General features: G+C 42.4%; 2 protein-coding genes across 23 annotated transcripts in view; one reads left to right on the top strand and one right to left on the bottom strand.

Annotated features, from left to right (window-relative positions):
• Nucleotides 1–14,646, top strand: part of LOC110492486 (glutamate receptor-interacting protein 2) — a 53,957-nt gene extending 39,311 nt beyond the window's left edge. For 6 of the 15 annotated variants that reach the window (XM_021566847.3, XM_021566848.3, XM_021566849.3 and 3 more), the window contains 6 exons: nucleotides 2,436–2,615; nucleotides 2,769–2,940; nucleotides 4,062–4,176; nucleotides 4,597–4,821; nucleotides 11,659–11,805; nucleotides 11,895–14,646. In XM_021566847.3, the coding sequence (XP_021422522.2) occupies nucleotides 2,436–2,615; nucleotides 2,769–2,940; nucleotides 4,062–4,176; nucleotides 4,597–4,821; nucleotides 11,659–11,805; nucleotides 11,895–12,092 (1,037 nt within the window). In that variant the 3' untranslated portion in view covers nucleotides 12,093–14,646. Of the gene's footprint in view, nucleotides 1–2,435; nucleotides 2,616–2,768; nucleotides 2,941–3,559; nucleotides 4,177–4,596; nucleotides 5,147–6,859; nucleotides 9,530–11,658; nucleotides 11,806–11,894 lie in introns of those variants that run through there. The other 9 variants (XR_016487461.1, XR_016487459.1, XR_016487463.1 and 6 more) reach the window with 4 other exon arrangements.
• A 2,611-nt stretch (nucleotides 14,647–17,257) lies between these two features.
• LOC110492485 (sodium- and chloride-dependent taurine transporter) overlaps nucleotides 17,258–26,906 on the bottom strand; it is a 33,840-nt gene continuing 24,191 nt past the window's right edge. For 4 of the 8 annotated variants that reach the window (XM_036947489.2, XM_036947490.2, XM_090203721.1 and 1 more), the window contains exons 7-14: nucleotides 26,558–26,661; nucleotides 26,289–26,413; nucleotides 24,502–24,614; nucleotides 22,248–22,385; nucleotides 21,424–21,526; nucleotides 20,381–20,481; nucleotides 19,687–19,857; nucleotides 17,258–19,432 (exon numbers count right to left, since the gene is read on the bottom strand). In XM_036947489.2, the coding sequence (XP_036803384.1) occupies nucleotides 19,277–19,432; nucleotides 19,687–19,857; nucleotides 20,381–20,481; nucleotides 21,424–21,526; nucleotides 22,248–22,385; nucleotides 24,502–24,614; nucleotides 26,289–26,413; nucleotides 26,558–26,661 (1,011 nt within the window). In that variant the 3' untranslated portion in view covers nucleotides 17,258–19,276. The remainder of the gene's footprint in view (nucleotides 19,433–19,686; nucleotides 19,858–20,380; nucleotides 20,482–21,423; nucleotides 21,527–22,247; nucleotides 22,386–24,501; nucleotides 24,615–26,288; nucleotides 26,414–26,557; nucleotides 26,662–26,906) is intronic. The other 4 variants (XR_016487455.1, XR_016487456.1, XR_016487453.1 and 1 more) reach the window with 1 other exon arrangement.

Below are 26,906 nucleotides of genomic sequence, written 5' to 3'. Positions count from 1 at the left end.
ATTACGATAGAGGAAACCAAGTCTAGATTTAACTTTAGCCTGCAGCTTTGATATGTGCTGAGAGAAGGACAGTGTACTGTCTAGCCATACTCCAAAGTACTTGTATGAGGTGACTACCACAAGCTCCAAACCCTCAGGGATAGTAATCACACCAGTGGAAAGAGGGGCATTCTTCTTCCCAAACCACAAGACCTTTGTTTTGGAGGTGTTCAGAACAAGTTTAAGGGTAGAGAAATCTTGTTGGACACTAAGAAAGCTTTGTTGTAGAGCGTTTAACACAAAATCCGGGGAGGGGCCAGCTGAGTATAAGACTATCATCTGCTTATACAGTTTAAGTCGGAAGTGTACATACACTTAGGTTGGAGTCAATAAAACTCGTTTTTTCAACCACTCCACACATTTCTTGTTATCAAACTATAGTTTTGGCAAGTCGGTTAGGACATCTACTTTGTGCATGACACAAGTAAAGTTTACATACACCTTAGCCAAATATATTTAAATTCAGTTTTTCACAATTCCTGACATTTAATCCTAGTAAATATTCCCTGTTTTAGGTCAGTTATGATCAACACCTTATTTTAAGAATGTGAAATGTCAGAATAATAGTGCAGAGATTTATTTCAGCACGTTCTCAGTGGGTCACAAGTTTACATACACTCAATTAGTATTTGGTAGCATTGTTTAAATTGTTCAACTTGGGTCAAACGTTTCGGTAGCCTTAAATAAATTGGGTGAATTTTGGCCCATTCCTCCTGACAGAGCTGGTGTAACTGAGTCAGGTTTGTAGGCCTCCTTGCTCGCACAAGCTGTTTCAGTTCTGCCCACAAATGTTCTATAGAATTGAGGTCAGGGCTTTGTGATATATCCACATCATTTTCCTACCTCATGATGCCATCTATTTTGTGAAGTGCACCAGTCCCTCCTGCAGCAAAGCACCCCCACAACATGATGATGCTGCCACCCCTGTGCTTCTGAGTTTGGGATGGTGTTCTTTGGTTTGCTAGCCTCCCCCTTTTTCCTCCAAACATAACGATGGTCATTATGGCCAAACAGTTCTATATTTGTTTCATCAGACCATAGGACATTTCTCCAAAAAGTACGATCTTTGTCTCCATGTGCAGTTGCAAACCGTAGTCTGGCTTTTTTTATGGCAGTTTGGAGCAGTGGCTTCTTCCTTGCTGAGCGGCCTTTCAGGTTATGTCGATATAGGACACGTTTTACTGTGGATATAGATACTTTTGTACCTGTTTCATCCATTATCTTAACAAGGTCTTTTGCTGCTGTTCCCGGATTAATTTGAGCTTTTTGCACCGAAATACGTTCTCCAGGAGACCGAAAGTGTCTCCTTCCTGAGCGTTATGACTGCTACGTGGTCCCATGGTGTTTATACATGTGTACTATTGGAGGTCTACAAAAAAATTTAAAATGTCTTGGCTGATTTCTTTAGATTTTCTCATGAGGTTAAGCAAAGAGGCACTGAGTTTGAAGGTAGGCCTTGAAATACATCCACAGGTACACCTCCAATTGACTCAAATTACGTCAATTAGCCTATCAGAAGCTTCTGAAGCCATGACAACATTTTCTGGAATTTTCCAAGCTGTTTAAAGGCACAGTCAATTTAGTGTATGTAAACTTCTGACCGACTGGAATTGTGATACAGTGAAATAATCTGTCTGTAAACAATTGTTGGAAAAAATACATGTCATGTACACAGTAGATGTCCTAACCGACTTGCCAAAACTATAGTTCAACAAGAAATTAGTAGAGTGGTTGATAAATGAGTTTTAATGACTCCAACCTAAGTGTATGTTAACTTCCGACTTCAACTGTCTGTGTATGTATGTACGTATGTATGTGTATTTATTTAGTACACCAAACATTAGGAATACCTTCCTAATATTGCGTTGCACCCCCACTTTTGTCCTCAGAACAGCCTCAATTTGTCAGGGCATGGACTTTACAAGGTGTCAAAAGCGTTCCACAGGGATTCTGGTCCAGGTTGACTCCAATGCTTCCCACAGTTGTGTCAAGTTGGCTGGATGTCCTTTGGGTGGTGGACCATTATTGAAACACACAGGAAACTGTTAAGCTTGAAACCTCAGCAGCGTTGCTGTTCTTGACACAAACCGATGCACCTGCTACCGTACCCCGTTCAAAGGCACTTTTTTATCTTCCTTCTCTACATGGCACACATACACAATCCATGTCTCAATTGTCTCAAGGCTTTAAAAATCCTCCTTTAGCCTGTCTCCTCTTCATCTGCACTGATTGAAGTGGATTTATCAAGTGACATCAATAAGGAATCATAGCTTTCACCTGGTCTGTCTGTCATGGAAGGAGCAGGTTTTCTTAATGTTTTGTACCCTCAGTGTATTTTATTACATAATTGAGTTATGATTCTCACTTAACTCTCCACTGACTTTGTTCCCATGCAGAATCAGATGTGCAGCAGATGTCGGAGCAAGCAGGGTTCCTGAGCGACACAGAGGATGAGCTGACTGACTCTCAGAAGACCAGTAAACATTCAGGGGTGTACTCTGCCACCGTGCCCAGCATGGACTCTGCCATGAGCTCCTGGGACGGCTCCGGCATCGACGCTGACTATGGCAGCCAAGGTGAGGACAGAACATGGACGCGTAGTCATTACCAGTTTAGACAACCAGTTTAGGTCACTTTAGATTGATATGCTCACATGACTCTCCTGAAATCAATTGTTGGGTGTGTAGAAAGTTATGTTTTTTTTGTTTGTTTTTGGCGCTTGTGTGCAGGAACGTATCTCCACAGAGCTGCAGATTTGACTTTCCAGCCTAATGAGTGGAGACGCACCAAACCACCCAGGACCCAACCCAACTCCATCTCCACTGGCCTTACCGGCCTTACCCACCACTCCCACCTCTACGATGGGAGATACACTGAGGATGACTGGGATAAGGCTGCTGGGTGAGTGCCTACTTTAGGCTAACAGGATACAGCAAGTATAAGACACTACAGTGAAATTATTACTTGCAAGCTCTTGCAAACAGCAGGATTCAGTATCAAAGTGAGAGGACATTATATAAAGGAAGGAGACACACAAGAAATATGAAGAGAAAGAACACGAGAATGCATGCTATATACAGGGTCCGTGCCAGTACCATGATTACAATGAGCATGGGGTACTGCTGTCTGGTTCCGGGGCTGTTTGTGCTTTTTCCAAGTCATAAAGCACATAATACAGATCTGGCTAATGGATTTGATAGTTGTAATAATTTGTTTCATTCTGTGGCTTTCAGTGTTCTTTTTTCCTTTTAATCTACGTGTATGCCTTCTGTATGCCTTCATCTATGTAAGCAATGATCATAAATGTTGAAGTGAGATACAAAAAAATCTGTCTTTCAAGTCTGGTTTAGTCTAAAACTCTATGTATTGATTCACTGACAGCTATTGATTTGGAAAGTGAATCCAATAAATCTGCAATGTCACTCAAATATTTGGATTTAGAATGTTTTTCTAAATCACCACAGTTGTTTCATTCCTCCATTTTATCTGCTCCTATCTGTGCTTTTTCTCCCTTTCTCAGGTACTCTCTCTCTCATCTGCTTTACTAACTGCACGTGAGGCTCCTGGTGTTTCACATAAACGTGTATTTTTCTGTCGCTTTTTGTCTTCACCAAACCTGCCCCTCTAAAACACCCAAAGGCCCCATGGACACACCTCTGCCTTGTCTGTTGCCTCACTCTTAACTCTTCACTTGATTTTTTTCTGAACTTTTGTGTCCCTCACTGCCACAAACTGTCTACACCCTAAGGCTTTTTGAGTGGCTTAACTTTTAAACGATGAACTATCTGCATGAAGACTCTTTCTATTCTAAGGGACTACACTGTTCTGTGTTAGAGAGAGCGTTTACTCTTGCCCTCACTGAGGCCTGAAAGGTTTTTAAAGGACCTCTCAACGTCATGCAGTCCATTGCCTGCATTACCCACGCTGCTTTGCAGGCAACAACTGTTTCAAACCAGTCTCAAAACACCCCAGTCTCTGGACAGCAAGACTCCTCTCATGTTCTGGTTCCTGCATTGTCATAGATACGCCAGCCCCCCTAGTTACCATGGCACCCGGAAACAAGAGGATAGCTTCTGGTCCCAGGCACTGCAGGACCTAGAGACCTGCGGCCAATCAGAGATACTCAGGGAGCTGGAGGTAAGCTCCCTCTATCTGTCCCAATCTGCTACTAAAATAACCAATTGGGGTGGCAGGTAGCCTAGTGGTTAGAGCGTTGGACCAGTAACTGAAAGGTTGCTTAATCGAATCCCCGAGCTGACAATGTAAAGATCTGTCGTACTGCTCCTGAACAAGGAGGTTAATCCACTGCTCCTGGGCCGTCATTGTAAATAAGAATTTGTTCTTAACTGACTTGCCTAGTTAAATAAAATACAAATAAATAAAAGCCTGATTGTCTAGACCGTCCAGACTCCTGCTCCCACTTTGATCATTGGAGACATTGGCACAAAGCCTCCCTATTAAATCAAGCTGTGAGTGTGCATGTCTTCAGTTATACATGTATATCATGTTATTTTATTCACACACCTGTAATTTAACAATCCTCTTGTCTTCTCCCAGGCGTCCATGACTGGCAGCACTCTCAGCCTGTATCTGGAGGAAACGAGGTCCCAGGATGACTCGGTGCTACAGAGCAGAATCAGTCCTGTGAAGAGGGGTCCCATTCATGACGAGCCCAAAACCAAAAGCAACCTGCAGAGATCAAACAGGACCAGGGACACACCACCCAGGGGGAGAGGGGAGCCCCAGGAGACCAGCTCCCCTACAGCCCTGGAACTACTGAAGGTACATGGCAGGATTGGAGGCAGCATCTCAATTCCGTTAATTTAGGAAGTGCATTGAAGTTCCTATTCAAGAACTGAAAAATAATCTGAATTTCAGACTTGTACAAAAGGCCAGCCTTCTCAATCTGATTGGCCTGCAGCCCTGTCAATCACTCTTCATACCTCTGTTCACCTCTGTTCGCTTGGACACATTCCAGGGCTCCAGCCCCACATACCTTGTGTTAGATTGTGTTCACTTGCCGTCTCAAGAAGAAACAAGTATTTTGTAATGACGGACTTCAACATGCTGTTTGCCTATCTTCAAGTGTTGTGCATCCATCGAACATGTAAGTGTTGTGAAATATGTATAGATGTGCAACGTCTGACCCAGAACGAGGCCTATTTGTTAGGCTTTGATTGTTTCAGAGTGAAGTTTGTTATGGTTAGCTTGTAGCTAATGCTAGCGCTATTGTTATTCATGCATGTCTTTGTATTGCCATATTATAAGTAGCCTATTGCATTTCTACATGTGTTGCTATACCTTTGCATTCATTCATGTTTATATTATGCCACAATTTTATCTTTGGATTATTGTATTGCATGTACAGTACCAGTCAAAAGTTTGGACACCTACTCATTCAAGGGTTTTTCTTTATTTGTACTATTTTCTACATTGTAGAACAGTGAAGACATCAAAACTGAGATTCTTCAAAATATCCACCGTTTGCCTTGATGACAGCTTTGAACAATATTGGCAAACTCTCAACTCGCTTCACCTAGAATGCTTTTCCATCAGTCTTGAAGTAGTTCCCACATATGCTGAGCACTTGTTGGCTGCTTTTCCTTCACTGTGCAGTCCAACTCCTCCCAAACCATCTCAATTGGGTTGAGGTCAGGTGATTGTGGAGGCCAGATCTTCTGTTGCAGCACTCCATCACTCTCCTTCTTGATCAAATTACCCTTACACAGCCTGGAGGTGTGTTTGGTCATTGTCCTGTTGAAAAACAAATGATAGTCCCACTAAACACTATAGCAGCCATGCTGGTTTGCCTTGAATTCTTAATTAACCACTGACAGTGTCCATGCGTCACGGTAGGAACCACACATGCGAAGATCCATCAGTTCACCTACTTTGCGTCACAAAGACACGGCGGTTGAAACCAAAAATCTCAAATTTGGACTCATCAGACCAAAGGACAGATTTCCACAGGTCTAATGTACATTGCACATGTTTCTTGGCCCAAGCAAGTCTCTTCTTCTTATTGGTGTCCTTAAGTAGTGGTTTCTTTGCAGCAATTCGACTATGAAGGCCTGATTCAGTCTCCTCTGAACAGTTGATGTTGAAGTGCGTCTGTTACTTGCGTCTGTTACTCTGTGAAGCATTTATTTGTGCTGAAATTTGATGCTGGTAACTGAAGAAATGAATTTATCCTCTGCAGCAGAGGTAACTTTGGGTCTTCCTTTCCTGTGGTGGTGCTCATGAGAACCCGTTTCATCATCAGTGCTTGGTGGTTTTTGCAACTGCACTTGAAGAAACTTTCAAAGTTCTTGACATTTAACGCCTTGACTGAACTTCATGTCTTAAGGTAATGATGGACTGTCGTTTCTCTTTGCTTATTTGAGCTTTTCTTGCCATAATATGGACTTGGTATTTTACCAAATAGGGCTATCTTCTGTATACCACCCCTACCTTGTCACAACAAAACTGACTGGCTGAAACACATTAAGAAGTAAAGAAATTCCACAAATTAACTTGAAATGCATTCCAGACCTCATGAAGCTGGTTGAGAGAATGCCAAGAGGTTGCAAAGCTGTCATCAAGGCAAAGGGTGGCTACTTTGAATAATCTCAAATATAAAATCTATTTTTGTTTAAAAAAAATTTGGTTACTACATGATTCCATATGTGTTATTTCATAGTTTTGATGTCTCCACAATTATTTTACAATGTAGAAAAACCTTGGAATGAGTAGGTGTCCAAACTTTTGACTGGTACTGTGTTTCTATTTCTTAGTCTATTTTAAGTGGATCCTAATGCTTGTATTGTTTCTCCATTTTTAGAACCACACAACAATATAAAGAACATTAATGGAATCAGCTGTGGTGGTGACCAAATGTTCAGTATGGGCCTCAGCATGGACAACACTGTAGTGAGAAGAACCTAAGCAATCAGCATAAGTTACTAGCGGGTGAGGGCATTCACAGCCGAGCTCCTGTTAGCCAATTTTTTCATTTTTAATTTAGCTACCAATAGTTTTTTTTAAAAATTCGAGACAGATTCTAACCTGCTATAGTTAAGATGTTGAGGTACCCAAAGAGGAGTTTGTGCGTCTCACCACGAGACAACCATCACCACCCACCTCAGCCCACCCCCGCCATACGAAGCGGTCACGCACCTGAGCCTTCCTCACTTTCTCATCCAAGAGACCCTGGCCTTCTCAGTGGTGAGTGACCACACCCTCTCCAGTTAGGAGCTGCAGAGGGACTACTGATCTATGAGCAGGAAGAGCTCAGGAGGGCGTACTCTAGGTCCTCCCGGCCTGAGTCACCACCACAGGAGCACCATTACTGCCGTTATTCTCCTGACCGCAACCGCTCTAGGCCCCCCTGGCTAGAGCCATCGTCATGGCCTCAGAAGCACCACCACTGCTGATACTTCCATAGTCAGCCCGGCTGCTTACCTGAGAGACTCTACTCCAGGCCCCCGGCCAGAGTGTTCACCACCTCAATGGGAGCATTGGGACTTCTACTACGTTCCGAAGTGGCCCACAAGGCGTAGTCGCTCCAACATTTTTATATATATTTTTTACATCCCTTTTTCTCCCCAATTTTGTGGTATCCAATTGGTAGTTAGTCTTGTCCCATCGCTACAACTACCGTACGGACTTGGGAGAGGCGAAGGTCGAGAGCCGTGCGTCCTCCTAAACACAACCCAACCAAGCCGTGCTGCTTCTTGACACAATGCCCATTTACCCACAAGCAAGCCGCACCAATGTGTCGGAGGAAACACCGTACACCTAGTGACCGTGTCAGCGTGCACTGCACCCGGCCCACCACAGGAGTCGCTAGTGTGCAATGGGACAAGTACATCCCTGCCGGCCAAACCCTCCCCTAACCCGGACAATGCTGTGCCAATTGTGCGCCGCCCCATGGGTCTCCCGGTCGGGGCTGGCTGCGACAGAGCCTGGACTCGAACCCAGAATCTCTAGTGGCACACCACTTAGACCACAGCGCGTCGGGAACACCTCCTGGTCCAGATCCCAAGCCAAGCTGTGGATTCTATGCCTGCTCCTAGTATGTAACCACAGCCTGCAGCTACTGGCAAGGTTAAGTGCAGGCTTATCCACCCTGGGTTGCCAGCACCATGGTAATTACAGCCCCAAGGGTCCTGCTACCGCCAGACCTACCAGATGTCGCGTGTGAGTCAGTGTGAGTCAGTCTCCCTGTCAGGTCCAGAGTGGGTTTTCCTTCTTAGGTCCAGAGCTACTTTACCTGTCAGGCCCAAGTTATTGGCACTAGGCTCCCAGCCATAAGATGTTTTAGTTTCAAAGTCTACAGCTCAAGTCAACCCTAAGTCCACTGCTCCACCAGGCTAAAGGTTCTTTGCCACACTAGGTCTGCAGCTTCTGCCCTCAGTTAGTCCTCAGCCCCCAGTCTCAGTTGACAAGCAGTCCGATCCCTCAGTGCTACATGCCAAACCTCCTGACCCGTCTTCAGGGCCCAGCCTGCCCCTGCCTCCAGATCCCTGATGAGCCTCGGCCAGGGGTCCTCACCTGCTCCACCATGGGTGCCATTGCTTTCAGCAGTGGTGAGGCAGTCACCAACCTCAGCTGCAACAGCCAATGAGCTGCTAACGACAGTTGTGGCCGGCATGCCACAATCCTCCGCAGCAGTAGGCAAGCCACCACCTCCAGCCATGACCAGCCTCCGGCATTTTACTCAGCGCCAACAGATGGACTAGAGTTAGAGGGTCCTTTGCAACACTTGTGTTGTTCCATTGGGCTGCCCAAAGCTCTGTCTGCGCCTCTGTGCACCTCCCTTCCCTTGCGGCCCCTAAGCCACTTATGTATACCAGTGCCGGCACCCTCCTGGCCCCTATGGTCCCCTAATTGGATACCCTTCACTGCCCTGGTCCCTTCACTTTCCTGCCTATCCTGCAGGATAGGACTAGGCCCTTTCAGGACTTAACCCCCAAAGAAATCCAGGTGCGGCTATACAAAAGGCTGCCCCTCTCAAACTGATTGGCCTGCAGCCCTGTCAATCACCCATTCACACCTCTGTTCATCCAACCAATCAGGGCACTTGGACACACTCCAGGGCTCCGCCCCGCACACCTCTTGGTAGAGCTTGTTCACCGACCGTCTCGAGAAGAATAAGTATTGTGTAATGACTGACTTCAACATGCTGTTTTCCTTTCTTGAACATGTGAAATATGTGTAGGTGTGTGCAATGTCTGACTCAGGACGAGGCCTATTTGTTAGTCTGAGTGTTTTTGAGTGAAGTTTTATGGTTAGTTTGTAGCTAATGCGTGTCTTTGTATTGCCATATTATAAGTAGCCTATTGCATTTCAACACGTGTTGCTATACCTTTGCATTCGTTTATGTTCATATTATGCCACAATTTTGTCTTTGTATTATTGTATTGCATGTACATCTATTTCTTAGTGGATCCTAATGCTTGTATTGTTCCTTTTTTAGAACCACACAACAATATAAAGAACGTTAATGGAATCAGCTGTGTGTGCGTGTGGTGGTGACCAAGTGTTCAGTATGGGCCTCAACATGGTGTTTTAACACGCAGTGCGTGGGTAAAGCCACCACAAGACCATATTACAACCTACACTGTATGTGTTCTGATAATTGCGTTGTTTGTTGTCAGTTCATATGCCTTGCGACTGTGATATATAGGCCTACAGGCCGAGACAATAAGACAATGGCAGAACAAATTCAACCACACCTTTGTTTTATAACAAAACCGGATAGTCTGAGACGCATATTACATGTAACAAAGTTACATGACCTACAGCATGGTTAAGTAAATTAATATGTCCAACATTTTCAGACAGAAATCAGAACCATGGACAGCCACATCATATTTAGCTTATGTTGGACTAAATTAAAATAAAATAAATGAAAATAACAAAAAACGATGGATTTAGAACCACACAGTTACCACAAGTCGCAAAATAACAGGAGTTGCCTCCACTATTCCAGCACCATCTCAACTTCATTTCAACATCAAATCACCTCTGTTTAGTCTAAAACAGTGACAACTAAAATATGCCAGAATTGTTTTCATTTATTTTAATTTAATTTAGTCCAACATAAGCTAAATATGTGGCTGTCCATGGTTCTGATTTCTTGCGCGCATGTTTGCCTGTTCCTGCAAGTAGAAAAACATGTTGAGTCACCCAACTTGCAGAGAAACGCCAATGCCATCCTCTCATGTTGACGAAACGGTCTATCACGCTGTCATGCAGTACAGGCTTTAATTTTTTGTTGTCCTAGACTACCTGGCTAAAATGCTTGCTCGCCTAACTTCCATTCATGGGCAACGTTAGCTCGTTAATATTACCCTTCCACCTCTAGCTGCATATTGAACTTCCATCATCTCAGGCCAGGGGCACAACAATGTATGAATTAATGGTTGGATCAGAATCGCCATTATAATCATTGGCCAGTACAGAGAATTAAGTAAAACCACAAGTCCAAATTCCTATCTCTATCCATGGCTAATTTAGGAAAGAGATAATTTTAGCTAGCTAGCCACTGGAGGACGACAACACGAGATGCAAAAAGTCATATTGTTTCTGTTTAATGACCTATGCTCTCAAAGTAATTTGATAGGAGAGATGCCAAATCCAAGCTAGCTTCCCTTGACACTATTTCTTTGATTTCTTTCACCTGGACCATTCATAGTTGAGCTGTGAATGTCAAGGGAGACCAAATGCTCGCTGGCTTCCCTTGCATTTAATGCTACAGGTGGCAACAATGTCATACTCGTTTGGACTGGACAGTATCAGATAATGTGCTACATGTAGAGAGACAGAGGGAAGCTGTTTCACTCCATCGGATGCTTTCTCCTGTGAGATGCATTCAGCCTCTTGCGAATTGAATTTTTTTTTTTGTGGAAGCCTGGCTTCCCGTCGCACCCATGAATACACGCCACTGCACGCAACTCTGCCCATAACTGGGGTCTAACTGGACCCAGTGGATACCAGGCCAGACAGGACTTGTAAAGTGTGGGGTAATAGATGAAGACATAGATAAAACCGCACGCTGAGTCAAATGTTTTGACTCCTGACTCTTCTCTGACGGCTCAGACAGCTGCTTGGCAGTCTCTATACTGCTTGGAAATGGCAGACGTGACCTAAACGCTTTATGTACAGAAGTCTGTTGTGCTGTAATGTACTGTTGGCTTAGGAGGTAGGTTGAGTAAAGGCACAAGCACTTTGAAACTAAACGCCCTTAAAAACAAACATTCATTGAAGATTGAATACATAATTGTTGATATTGGTTTAATTACCCTTGACAGTCATAATCCCACATTAATCTTAGGTTCTGCATCATTTACATTGCAAAAAAAACATGATATGAGTGACTGAGCCTGTAGATGCGTAACCTGTAAAGCTCAATTCACATGACTTGTGCAAGAATAGCATTGTACTGAGCGAGCCATTGTTTTTCCACGGAGGAGGCATTGTGCTCCGCAAGAGGGTTGCGGCGAGCAAGGTCCTTTGGGGTCAGAGTCGTTGCACTCAGACTTTAAGTAAATTTACACCCCACACTGTGCCGGACCCAATGGAGAGCTTGGCGACTTGCACGAGTCAAGTGAATGGGCCTTACTGTCTGTCCTTTAGGTGACCCTGAGGAAGGACCCAGACTGTGGAGACTTCGGCTTCAGTGTGTCAGACGGCCTCCTGGAGAAGGGTGCCTACGTCAACATGATCCGACCAGATGGTCCTGCCGACCAGGCCGGGTTGAAACCCTATGACCGCATTCTGCAGGTACACATCTTTGTTCAACTAACGTAATATTTTTCCCTTCTACAGTATCTACTCCTGTGTGATATATTACCTGACCTCTCCTGTTCCAGGTGAACCGAGCAAGGACCAGAGACTTTGACTGCTGCCTGACCGTCCCCCTCATCACTGAAGCAGGAGACAGCTTGGACCTGGTGATCAGAAGGAACCCCCTGGCACAAGCAGATAATGAGCCGCCACAGGACTGCGAGGACCCGTCTGATTCACTGTTGGACTTCCCATATTACAGGACCAACAGTATCGCCCTGTGACCAAGGTCCAGGTGGGAGATTATGGATTAATAGGCACTGCACATTACACACACTGATTTTGTTTCATATCTCTTGTACAGACACACACACAGAACCACATTCACACATGAGCATACATTTGTACGTGAATATTCACACAGACACACTGTCATTCACACTGTGTGACCAGTGTTAGTCAGTCTAATCATGTGATCTAGAGCAGAGCAGAGGAGACTCTGTCAGGCTCCTATGGCTGTTCTGGAAAAAACACATGTCATTACGTAACAGCTTCTGGATGACAACACTAGCGTTGCTCAGTTCTGCAGAAATCCTAGAGACACACTTCCATCCCAGAGAAGCAGGTGTGTTTGGCACACCACCACAGCATTTATTTTTAATTTTATTTATTGTGTGTTTAATTGACCCTCTGTGACCTTTTGCTGGGTATTGGTGCAGTTACATGTACACACACACTTGACACACGAACGTGGGCACATGCTGTGCTGGACTATTATTTAAGCCATGGGTTGGCTGGCTGCCTTCTCTTTCCCCTCCTGGCCCACATTGCCAACCCCAAGCAAAAACAGCTAACTAGCACCTCCAAATAGATAGAATGCTAAACTGTCACTCACTGTTACTTGCCAAGTATTGCAAATATTTCTATTTTAGATCCCCCACTCTATCCTGAAGTCTAAAATGTTTGTGAAAATGGACTTGGTGACTCAGGTCCAGGCTTAATCCCTGTTATTAAATGGCCATCATATGAAGGACAAATGCTTACGAACGACTGTTTTATCACACCTTCTACTTTGTCCACAACAAAAGTTACATTTCAGAATGTTTCTTTTTCTCATTACTTTTCTCACTGTTAATAGCTACTGGATAGACAGGGCAGAAGTGTGTCTTTCATACTTCTGGGATCAGTGTTTTTGTTTCGCAAGGTTCTCGTCAACGGTTTTATGTAATCAAGTTCACTATATTTATTTTACTAAGCCACACTTTTGTTGATAGCATGCACTAGTAGTTCACCTAAATGAGATCCATGCACTGGTAGTTCCCCAAGTCAGATCCATGCACTGGTAGTTCACCCATATCAGATCCATGCACTGGTAGTTCACCCAAATCAGATCCATGCACTAGTAGTTCACCCAAATCAGATCTGTGCACTGGTAGTTCACCCAAATCAGATCCGTGCACTGGTAGTTCACCCAAATCAGATCCGTGCACTGGTAGTTCACCCAAATCAGATCCGTGCACTGGTAGTTCACCCAAATCAGATCCGTGCACTGGTAGTTCACCCAAATCAGATCCGTGCACTGGTAGTTCACCCAAATCAGATCCGTGCACTAGATTGACTCGTTTTATCACTCATGATTAGATTGTATTGTACCACGATTGGTGATAGTCACATTATTTTGAAAAGCTTTGTCACCCACTAAAGGAGTGTTCCTTATCATAAACACACTACTTGATTGTGTCGTTCAGGTCACATCTCTTTAGATTTCACCCTCAATATCAGCATCTCCCATGTGAGGCCAGGAGTTTGTCCTGACTAGGAAAAGCTCCTGGCTCTAGTCCTATGTATACACGTTTCAGAAGGCATTATACCAGAGTATCAACTCTCAGGAGTCCAGGGTGTGGTTTCCCCACAAACAGACTCTTAAGTGGATCACGTCCCCTGCCAAATGTGGAATAAAATACATTTCAATTGAGATGAGTGATTTCCTTTAAAACCATTTTCATGTATCCGTTAAGGCCCCAACTCAATAAGGTGTGGCCTTGGATTAGAGTATTTTTCTGAACCTCCATGGCTGTTTCTCCCACCCATGTTGGTAAGCATGTAGCTATAGGATTTAATGCCCCACCTAGTAGAAAGCTCACATTGTTCACAAGGGGGAATTGTGGAACATTTCTGCGCTGAACAATTGCCATCTCTTTCCTACTCCGTCAGACAGAATCTTCCCCGGAGATGTTTCCGTTTTATCATGACATTGCATGGTTTTATAAAGCTCTTACATAACATGTCTAGCCCTGGCCTGCTTACCAAGCTGCCTCAGTGGAAATAGGATGATTTGTTTAATGTAATGTAATGGCTGGTGTAGAGATGTAGTGAGACTGCAGTCATGCTGTCCCGTTCAGGGCTCAACTATCTGCTTTTTAATCCTCAGGAAGGAAACCATGTTTTTAGATTATTTCATCACACATGAAAAATGTTCCATTTGATACAGATGTCTATTTTGTTTTTATACATTTTATTTGAGGTGCTTCTGAATATTATTCAGTACACGGTCTGTACATGGTCTCCCTAATGTATAATGTTTTTATTTGTAATGACATTCTGCGTGTGGTTTCTGTATCTAAGATGTGACTGAGTGCAGTATCTGTTCTCTGTACAGTTCTTCTGTTTACATGGTCCCCCAGCTGCAGCCAATCATTGCTATTTAAGTAGGGGGGGGGGTGGAGTGAGCCAATTTGAAGGAATTTGTTTTGTGAGATGTACATGAAATGGATTACATTTTATTCTTTAATGAGATATTTCCTGCTTTTTATGAAAATAAAGATATGACTGATGGGATGTCTTTTTTTTTCTTGAATTCTTCTAGCTGAGCCGTGATCTTTGCTAGTTTAGGTATTGAGCAAACACTACATGGATCCTCTACCATTGGACATCAAGTGAAGGAACGTTTGCAGAAAGAACATAATGTCCTGAATAGTTTGGTTAATTAAGGATTTCATTACTATTTCTAGAAAGAAAGACCTTACTCCAACCATGTTTGGCCAGCCTCCCCCACACTGTTGATGCCAGGTAACAAGCTGAACATAAATCTGCAATGGTCTCAGACCTGCCACACTCTCACTTCTCTGTAGATGTGAACTGTAGATGTCTTTGTGGGTGAGGTGTTAACATGATTTCCACCGGTCAGTGGATTTATGGCAGAGAGGACACCTAGGATCGTTTACCAGAAGTGTCAATGAGCTGTCACACTGGCTGCCGTAGGGCCGACCCAAGGGGACAAAGTAGGACTCAAGTTCAAATAAATATAGTTGGCTATTTTGGGGAGTGGGGTGCAAGATGTATTGTGATTTGTTGAAGCAGCACTTGCTGAACAAAACAGTATTGATCAGCAAGGTGGAGAGGAAGTTATATTATATTCCTTTCGGTATTAATCAGGTATTACATTTCTCATCACATGAGCATAGTGCACTGAACCACTTCAGCTACACCCATATGTTTCTGTCAAAGGCAACAGGGTCAGAGTTTTCCACAACACCAGAGGGATTTCTCAACTGTACTACGCCACTGTTTGCCATTCCAAGGTTTCACCTACCTTTTAATACCCATTTTGGCTAAAACTAGCTACATTAGAGGCCCAGTGCAATCAAAAATGTTTGTGTTTTACATACTCAGTGGACAGTTTATTACGTACACCACCCAGTTCACAGAGATGGTTTGATTCATGTGACTGTGGTTTGCTATGTAAACCAGGTAGACCGACATCGAGGCATTCAGTTACTGTTCGATTAAATGTTAGAATGGGCCAAACAAGTAGCCTAAGCGACTTTGAGCATGGTATGATTGTCAGTGACGGGTGCCCCGGTTCCAGTATCTCAGAAACAGTTGGCCTCCTGGGATTTTCACGCATGGCAGTGTCTAGGGTTTACTGAGAATGATGCAACAAACAAAAAACATCCAATCAGCGGCAGTCCTGCTTGTGATGAGAGGTCGAAGGAGAATGGCAAGAATCATGCAAGCTAAAACGCAGGCCACAAACAGGCAAATAACGGTGCAGTACAACAGTGGTATGCAGAACGGCATTTCGGAACGCACAACCAGTTGGTCCTTGTCACGGATGGGCTATTGCAGCAGACGACGACACCGGGTTCCACTCCTCTCAGCTAAAAACAAGAAGAAGAAACTCCAGTCGGCACATGAGCCGCAACACTGGAGGGGGAAAACGTTGTCTGGTCCTACGAATCCCGGTTCCTGTTGCGTCATGTTGATGACAGAGTCAGGATTTGGCTTATGCAGAAAGAGTCCATGGCCCCATCCTCCCTGGTGTCAACGGTACAGGCTGGTGGCGGTGGTGTAATAGTGTGGGGAATGTTTTCCTGGCAACGTTAGGTCCCTTGAGACCATTTGCGCAAAGTTAGCATGCCCCAAAGAAATCAGGCTGTTCTGGAGGCAAAGGGGGGGTCCGACCCAGTACTATATATACCTAAAAATTGTGTGCATATTTCCACACAATGAGGTTGGAATAATACTGTGAACGTGATGATGAATGCCCTTTTAGTGTAAGAGCGAGTGTAAGAACTGAAAATCTGCCAGAAATCTCTGCCTGTTTTGGTGGGATGGAGTTTTTGCCTACCTGGTGACATCACCAGGCAGTAAATTAGTTAATAGATCATCAAGAGAGTTCCAAACCTCTGCTAATAACAGCTCATTTTATTTGGTCCCCTCCCCACTCAAACCACTCTGACAGTCCTAGTACAATTTTTGCTTTAGAAACTGCTCTTTGCTAAGAACCTTTATTTTTTTTAACCATTTTAATTGAAAACAATTACAGTAAAGTGATTTTAATTGTTACACATAATGGATTTGATACTGAGATAAAAATGGCTGCATTTGACCTGATGTTGAAAGTTAAGTCATTCTGAGAGGAACGTATAGGATGTGTCTGTCGAGGTCATCTGAGAGGTCAGAGCTGCCACATCCTATAGCCCATCAGTAACTTTCACTGTTGTGACCAAGCATAAGTGGTCTGTGAGTGGTCATTTTGACAGGGTGTGTGATTACAGGAAAAAGTCTTAAAATAGAAGCCCAGGCACTCAATTCCTGCAGGGTGTCTGTCAGCACCATAACAACAGTACAATTGTATTTGTTTAATTAAATATGAGTCTACTCTATTAACACCAACATAATTCGATAATTACACAAGATACCATTTTTATTGTGTGGTTATTAAAGCCTCCTTATTTGAATGCATTTGTTTTAAGTCATTTTCAATATATAACTGTAGGATATGAATATGGAATATGAATATGGAAGAATGTAGAATAATATCCTCATGTTAGAAGTGAATGTGTGTAGTATTTCCATAGCAGTCTGTATGAGAGAAAAGCAGGCCAGTAGACCCTTAAATGCACTTCACTTCACAGAACAAATGAATAATTCACTCAAAGACGTGTAAAGAAAAATAAGTTTATTTTCAATCTAGGAAGAGATGATGCAATGAGCATCTTAAAGAAGGACAGACGTTAGACAAAAATACTTTGGTACACTTGATTTTCCAACAGGGTTTATTTATCGCCCTCTGGACTAGTAATCTTTCTGACCAAGCACTGTACTGTGAATGTTCATGTACATGCATTGGGTAAAATAATCTCACTTGAACTTTAAACATTCATATTTTTTATGTTGGTCACATATCAATTTTTGTATTTTTTACATCTGTTTTCAAATTTAAATCAAATCATTTGAGTGGTAAAGGCCATTTCTTTGACAAATATGACACGCTGCAAATATTCATTCAGGCTCATAACATTTAACATTAAAATACAAATTGCTGACTGTATTCAGAAAACATCAGTCCTCATCAGTGACAATGTTCATATGATGTACAGTATAAAATGGGTTAATACAAAAAGGCATATGTGATTCACAAACAATAAAAATACTAAAATACAAACAAGTAAAATACTAAAATACAAACAAGTAAAATACTAAAATACAATTGCCTAAAATGAACATGATAAAATCCAGAGTCTGGTGGTAGATTCATATGATACAGATATTTAGTGACCATCGCTGCTATTAAAATGAGTGCACTGGAGAAAAAAAACTATTATTTCACATTTTTAGAAAAAAACATTTTGTTAAGGTTACATTTTTTACTCCAATCAAGTTATGGTTCTCACAACTCTCACAGGTTTATTCCTAAAGAAACAGAATGTTTGATGGAAATGTTCCACCTTTATTTTATATATTTATAGCAAGTGAGTGAGAGTCTAATGCTCCTGTTTGTACCGATAGATAACAAAGTGAACAATACCAAAAAGGTTTGAAGCTATATACTTTCCTTTTGAAATGCATGGTGCAAATGTAACTGTAGGTTCTTGCAACCATTACAGAGGAGGTTGGTGGCACCTTAATTGGGGATGACATGCTCATAGTAATGGCTGGAACAGAATCAATGGAATGATATCAAATATATTAACAGCATGGTTTCCATTTGGTTGATACCATTCCATTCCAACCATTATTATGAGCCGTCCTCCCCTCAGCAGCCTCCTGTGGACCATTATCATAAGAGATCACTACAATAAAGGTGAAACTCAACGTATAAAGTGCAAAGAGAGGTTTCAATAAATGCACTGGGGCAGACTGTAGGCAATGTACAAATACTCTTAAAATGCTTCTTCCGTTTTATCCTTCACTTCCTCCTTATTTTCCCCACCTCCTTTCTTGCCTCCCTCCTAAGGACATGTGATCCTTCCGGGAACATTTTGTACAGTATTTGGGCATGGCCATAGTTAACCTTAAGGACGTACGTATGAACTTCTATATTTACACTGCATGTTGTCACTATACATTCAGGTGGTGTGGATGTCTACTCTACTAGCAGATGTGACTGGCTGGCGTCCACTAGCGCAACTAACATTTTTTCAGTTGAATCTCAAAACAAACAACAACGACAACAGATAAAAAATGACCTCAGACAAGGATACTGCCACAATAATGTGAGGAAATTATCTTAATAGTTTGCTACCTAACATGTTACACGTTTAGTTTACTGTATATGTGATAAGTGAAAATTACTTTTTTTCTAGTATTTCCGAACAAACACCTTCTCAATTCTCAACAATCAACAGAAAGTTAATTAACATAGAACAACATGTTCTATCTCAAAATATTGCCTGAACTGAGATCACCACCCACTACAGCAACGACAACAACGGTGACAACAACGGTAACAACAACATTAAAAAAAATACAGAGAGAAAAAACTACAACAACTCAACGACAATATATATAATGTAGCTCTCTTCATCATCATCATCATCATCGTCATAGAAACCAAACCAGAATATTCCTAGTGCAGATATATAGAACAATGTAAACCTGGTTCTACCACTATCAAAGTTAGCAAATATATGATAAAAACATAGAAAGCACGTCAATCAGCATGTCCTCTCACAGAGAGTGCTCACATCATTGTTTCTACAATGGTGTGGGTGGGATTGATCAGGCCGTTGTTCCCATTGGGGTCCAGAGGCTGGGTCAGCTCGCTGCCCTTCATGCTGTACTCTTTGGGGCGAGAACTCGCACCTCCCTTTACTGGGGCCGCCACTGCCTTAATCCTCTGTGGGGAGGAGAGAAAAATCATCCTTATATCATGCCATAAAATCATATTACATGGTATACTGCATCATGTGAATAACTTATATCTTGTGTGCCATATAATACAAGTTATGCAATTGCATACCGCATGCCATTCCCACAATTGCTGCACTTCCTTGCAGGCAGTGCTTGTATTCATACAACTAACCCTTAACCCTTTATCAATGATTTGGGACATCTTCTTGGTTATCTAGTATCATCTTTGTATTTGCGTACCTCGATGAGCGGGCCGTCGGACTGGAGGATCTTGATAACCATTACCATGGGGATGCAGATCATGGAGGCCAGGGCCAGAGACCAGCCCAGGCCGATGGACCAGTCTGGGTACTCATACACCTTGTTATAGGTCAGTGGCTTGTACTTCACCAATGAGAAGATAAAACAACCCTGGGAACAACAAGAAAAATGGTTTAGGACATGGTCCCTCACGGAGACATTCTACAGTACATCATCACTCTGATCCAAGAGGTTCCTCATGTTTTCAGAACCACAACAGTGTCGGTCTGTTGAACACTTTGTAACAGCGTTGGGCTGTTGATCACACTGTAACAATGTCGGGCTGTTGAACACTTTGTAACAGGGTTGGGCTGTTGATCACACTGTAACAGTGTCTGGCTGTTGAACACTTTGTAACAGCGTTGGGCTGTTGATCACACTGTAAAAGTGTCGGGCTGTTGAACACTTTGTAACAGCGTTGGCCTGTTGATCACACTGTAACAGTGTCTGGCTGTTGAACACTTTGTAACAGCGTTGGGCTGTTGATCACACTGTAAAAGTGTCGGGCTGTTGAACACTTTGTAACAGCGTTGGGCTGTTGATCACACTGTAACAGTGTCGGGCTGTTGAACACTTTGTAACAGTGTTGGGCTGTTGAGCACTTTGCAACAGTGTTGGGTTGTTGAATACTCACCGCACAGAGGACGGGAGTGATAAAGGTCCAGCTCCATTTCATCCACGGGTTTGGTCGGTAGCCAATCATGTCTTCAATTGCATCATAGAAATTATCAGCGCCTGTCAACCATACAGAAGAACACACTTGTTGTAAGAGACACACTCCTAGTCTCCTATACAATAAAGGTAACCATCATTTAAATGTGCATGTTCTCGAGGTAAAACATCAGGGTGATGTATTAACTGAAAACAGAATCAGTATCTCTTCATCTCTAGACCAATGACAAAAGCTACAGTACAGGATGTGGCGCCATCATAGCCTCTCTAAACACCCTAATCTACCTGTCGGCTTTTCCATAAAGTCACATATTATGGCATAAACAATCTCTCTGTAGGGGCTGGATTCAATCCGTATTGCAGAAGTTTCAAGGAAGAGCCACACTTTTGCTCGATTTAAATTTAAGGGCAATGTTCCCACCTTAGCGGAGACTGCATTCACGGTAAACGCTGCATATGTCAGCTCAATCGAAAATAACCTTTACATTTTAACACAGATACTCCGATACTTCCGTGATACAGATTGAATCCAGCGCTAGTTTACTGTTAACCGTTACAAAACTAGGAACAGGTTCTACTCAGCAATGACAGACAACCCCTGTTATGGCCTATGTGCCATTGCATGATAAGCTATTCTTAGCAATACCGGCATGCTTGCTCTCTTAATAACGGCTATAACAGCGTTACTAAAAACACCTCTAGGAATGGCAGCTGGGTCATTGTGCTCCTGTTCACCTCTTCATTATAAAGGTCATTGTGATGAGGCGGCACAGTTCTTAGTAATTTGCCTTCAATAGAAGCCAATGGGCCGTGCGTAAAAGCCAATTCAAGTGATTTACAATTGGCGTGAAAGGAAACAAGGTTATTGTTTACCCCAAGCAAGGTCATAACTCATGTGTTATTGTTTTTGTTTAACACTTTAAAAACACAGTATCTTAACATGTGTTTCCTAAATGTAGGCTACACACTTTATTTGGCAAAAAAGGGCAACAACAAAAAACTTACCATATACCCAGGCTACAGCAATACATTCAAAGAATGCTACCCACAAAAGGCACACACCACTGGCTGCATAGTAGTCAAAGAGTTGAAACACATACATGCCACCCTGAAAAGAAAGCACATAGCAAAAAGAGAGTGAGAGAAATACAGAAAGGGAGAGCGATGGGGTGGGCATGGGTAGGAAAAAGTGGAGGAGGTTGATACATCAGAATGCGGGCGCTGGGCCAATGAAAGGAGAGTTCAACAGGTGGTGAGATGTGAGATATAATTGAAGTAAAGTTAACTGGAACATAGCATTCCAAATGGTTCCATTCGTGATGTCAAGCACACAGGATGTGATATGAGAGGTCGTTAGTAGAAACCCCATATTGGGTCGCAAAATTGTGACAACGGCAAAGTATGTGGAAAAACTGTTGTGATCTTATCTTATATGTTAACTTGAACTGTGTGTAGTAGAAACGACAGTGTGTATCGTTAGCTTATATTGAAGAGATGTTTCTGTATGTGAACATAATCTAATTACAACGGTCCCAGAAGTGATTTAACATTTTTTTTTTTAACTAGGCAAGTCAGTTAAGAACAAATTCTTATTTACAATGACAGTCTATCAGGGAACATTGGGTTAACTGCCTTGTTCAGTGGCAGAACAACAGATTTTTACCTTGTCAGCTCCGGGATTTAGATCCAGCAAACTTTCGGTTGCCGGCCCAATGCTCTTACCACTAGGCTACCTGCCACTAGTCGTAGTATGTCAATGTGTCTTACAAGTAAGGTAAAAACAACATGTCTTGCATAGAGATACGTTAAAGTGCTGTTGGTGTACTTACCTTCGTTACCATGGTAAGTCCCAAAAGATAGCTTATGCAGCACATTACAGCTATAAAGATCTCGCGGCGGTAACCCGTCCTTAGGGCGGCTGGATACAGATCGACCAGGGAGGTGATCTGTCCTTCCACCTCCACAAACTGGGGAGACAGAAAGCAACACATCAACCTTAATGTCCCACCAGAACTCTGACATCCATTACAACTATAATTGATATTGCTTTTAGGCCTCATTACAAAAACATGAATACTAAATAAATACATTATAAAGTAACAACCTATATTTATAGCCCTGGATCTCATATGAGCAAATACCCTGAGAAACTGTTGAGCAGGAAAAATCCAGCAGCGTTGCAGTTCTTGACCCACTCAAACCGGTCCACGTGGCACCTACTACCATACCCCGTGCAAAGGCACTCAACTCTTTGGTCTTGCCCATTCACACTCCCCTTAATCTACACCGATTGAAGTGGATTTAACAAGTGACATCAATAAGGGACAATAGCTTTCACCTGGTCATGTTTTGTACAGTCAGCGTACAGGAATATGGAAACATTTTAAAAATGTGGAGCCTGGAACCAATTTAATTTCTCAGTGGTCTGTCAAAAGCTTAACAAAAAGTAATGCCTGCCTCTCTATATGTTCACTTTTCTTTCTTCTCAAATCGCTGATTAGACTGGACTAGAGAATGACTGCTGTCTTTGTTGTGCAGTAATGGGACATTCTAAACAAGTCTTCTCTTGGGAAGGCCTCCTATTGGTTTGTTGATGCAAAACAACACTGACTGTCTCCCACTCTCAACCTCTCTCTCGCCCTCCACCTCCCTCCCTCTCTTTCTCTAGTCTATTCTTCATGGAAACCCTCTCCACTTCAAGCTACTCCAGTTGTCTTGTCATGGGCTGAATAATTTAATAGGCAGTGCTGCTGTCGTCACAGTAAATGTATCTGGAGTCACACTACTCTGATTTAGTGAAATAGACTTGGTTATTCAGCATACACTGAAAACTGTTTTTTCCCCCACATCATACAACAAGCCCACTCCTCATAACTACGGCATACGAGCCATAAAACAATACTTTATTCAGCACCTCTAATCTGCGTATAATGTATGGTCAAGAATGACGGCCACTCTCCTACTGCTCAGTTTGCCTATGGAAATAGTAGTGCTAGAAGCACAAGTATTTATTTCAAGTTTGGACCATCATCCTGATCTCCTGTTTGGCTGAGATATATCATTGGCCATGAGGAGGGCTGACTTAGCACAGAGTAAAATTACACTTGGAAGCTGGAAATGTGATAGTGAGAGAACCCCACTGATGCCACTCCTGTGTTGTCTCCCTGGCCTTGCCTCCGTTCATCTTAATCAACGCCCCGGGACTCTGGGCTGCAGGGACACCTCAGAGGAAGGCTATAGGACTAGATTGTTTGGTTCTACCTACTAAATTACTATGCGTTCAGAGATTAATTTAATTTCACACACTTTTACAAAAACTGTTTACTATTTGCGTTCAAGCCTTCAAGATGTAACAGCTGTTTTTAACAGTAGAGTCCACTCTGGGAAAACACTGGTTAAAAATACTGCCTGCTGTGAAACGTGTTGGGTCGCCTTTCTTGTCTGGAAGTTATTTGAAACCAGGGGTCGTTGATGTTGATCTCTTTTATACCCATGACTGACCTGACTGCAGCCCTGTGCTCCATTTGGAGCACAACTGACTACTGTACTGGGGTACTCAAAGGAACTATACCAATCGAAAAGATACCACTTTACACTTCTGTATGTGTACCTACTTCCTATATATTTACATGGTACTGTAAATACATAGGCATATTGTAATTAGAGTTTAAATACACTAACAACATACTGTAATTACAGTGTAGATACTCTAACGACATATTGTAATTACAGTGTGGATACACTATATTGTAAATACAGTGTAGATACACTATATTGTAATTACAGTGTAGATACACTAACAACATATTGTAATTACAGTGTAGATACACTAACAACGTATTGTAATTACAGTGTAGATACACTGATAACGTATTGTAATTACAGTGTAGATATACTAACATATTGTAATTACACATGTAGATACACTAACAACATATTGTAATTGCAGTGTAGATACACTAACAACGTATTGTAATTACAGTGTTACAAGGTCCTTATATCTAGAGGGACATGTACTGTCATGTACTGTGGTACGTACCACTAGCAATAGTAATGTATGCTAGCTATTGGTTTAGTACTGACCTGACTGTCGAGGCCCAGTAGCAGAAGCATGATGAAGAATAGGATGGCCCAGAACGTGGGATAGGGCATCATGGACACAGCCTTAGGGTAGGCAATGAAGGCCAGGCCAGGACCTAGATGGAGGAGAAGAGAGGGGAAGGGGGGAAAAGGGGGAACGAGAGGGGAAGGGGGGAGGAGGGGAAGAGGAGAGGGGAGGGGAAGGGGGTGAAGGGGAGAAAGAGAGGGAAGAGAATTAACCAACCCATCTAATTTGAGCTTGGACGGTATGAGGGGGGATAAAAACATTAAACTAAAGACATTCAAAGTATCTGGAATGCTAATGTTACAGTACTGGAAGAGACTAAGTGATAAACCTTTGGTATATGCTATGTGTTTCTGTTCTGTAAGGACTGGATAGGTTGAGGAACTATCCACTGAGTATCTGCTACCGTTCATATGCTGTGTGACTCTAGCATCCTGCATTAGTTTACTTGCTAAACAAATACTGACAAAGCAGATAGCGATTTGCTCAAAAGCATAAACTAATTCAACAGGATTATAAAGGCACTTGAACATATACAAACATACAGGAAACTGAACTCAACCAACTATATATCATTAACTCTTGCAAGTCCATCCAACACAATAAAGTATTGCACAGCTTTAGTTAGACCTCACATTTGTCATTATTTACGGTTATCCACAATAATTTACATTTACCGTAACTTTAAGAAAATAATACCTATTTTTCAACTTAATCCTTTTCCAATAAATATGCATGAATTATAGCAACAATAAAAAAACAATCAGACATGGATTTTCAATCATTCCAATTGACAAACACAGCAGACACAGCTAAAACAGTCACAGTACAATATAATTATCTCCTCTTACTAATTCAAGTTAAAGTACATGGAAACAGTTTCTCTCTGAACCAGGTTGTTGTCAAGGAAGGAACAATAGCAACACTGAACTGGACAGAGCGAGCATGCTGAAAGAAGATGCATCTCCTTCGGAATCCACATAAAATACAATATCAAGGTGGGCAGAAACAGAACCGCTTAGTTAAAGCCACCTCAGGGATCCACAGCTCACTGCAGTACAGTACTTAACATTACAGTTACATAACAATACTCGGCACTGTCATTTTCCACAACTATTTCACTGGTTGTGAGCAGTCTACTGTATTACCCAACATAAATTATAACAATTTAATTGGAACAGAATTGGCTTATTTTATTTTGGCTTATTGCACATTATAGTGACTGTAAACAATTTCTTAATTAAATTAATTCAATCCACACTTTCTAAACTTATGGATGACCCCTCACCATAAGATGTAATGATTTTTTAAATAAACATAAATATTGTAAATAGATTATAAACCCTAGAGTGGAACATTGGTGCACCTGGTGCCTTTGAGCCCAGGTGACTGTGAATGGTAGAGTATAGCTGTGATTATGAGTGTGGTTTTATAGAGTGGCTCTTTATTTAACCCAGCTTTACATGGTAGCTCAGACACACAGCACAGTGCTCAACCAGAGCCAAATTCGCTGTGGAAAACACAGCATAGAAAAAGCAACAATTCTGCTTCTTTCAGGCCTTTATTCAAGGAGTGTCCAATTGCCGATACCTCTACATTTCAGCATTGTCGTTTCCAAAAAGCATTTTTAGTTTTTTCCCTCTTTCAAATCTGGGTGTCTTGTTGGCTAAATCGTTTAAAAAAAAAACTTTCCAATCATCTGTTTTGTTCGTTAGCAGTGCCCACCATCACTACTACGTTCACCGTTGACCTTTGACCCTCATACCTGACTCTGCCACATCGGCAATGTCCACCCCTTGCTCTTGTGCCATGAAGCCCAGGACGGAAAATATTGCGAAGCCAGACACAAAACTGGTACCGCTGTTCAGGCCTCCCAGCAGCAAACAGTCCCTATGTCACACATATGTCATGGAGGATGTTAATTTACACAGACGGAACCGAAGTTCCCATTTTTTTCTTACGCAACCGCCTTTGACACGAGTTGCTCTCTCTACTACTACAGCAGTCCCCCGTCACCATGACAATGAAGCTCACCTGTAGCAGTTGTATTTGTACTTGTTGTAGCTCCCTAGTGACGTCATAGCCCCCAGACAGATGGCGTAGGAGAAGAATATCTGGGTTCCTGCGTCGATCCACACCTGAGACAACAATAACATGATACCAGGCGGCTCAGTTCGCCATTCATCATACACTTCTGGTCACATGGCCAGCAACCCTTTTCATCTTTGTTGGGACATAATTGGGTTAGATTAACCTAATAAGCAATGAGATTTGGCAATTAAGGCATTTTACAATGACCTTTTCCTTCTGCGTCTGATCAAACGTACAAGTAACTAAGCTACTGAGGCTAAGACACATAACTACTTGATTAAACATGTTGCGA

Source organism: Oncorhynchus mykiss, chromosome 16 (genome assembly GCF_057628025.1).
Source record: "Oncorhynchus mykiss isolate SJ-2025 chromosome 16, ASM5762802v1, whole genome shotgun sequence".
Lineage (NCBI taxonomy): Eukaryota > Metazoa > Chordata > Actinopteri > Salmoniformes > Salmonidae > Oncorhynchus > Oncorhynchus mykiss.
Note: the sequence above shows the minus strand (reverse complement) of the source record. Positions and strands in the feature narration are given on the sequence as shown.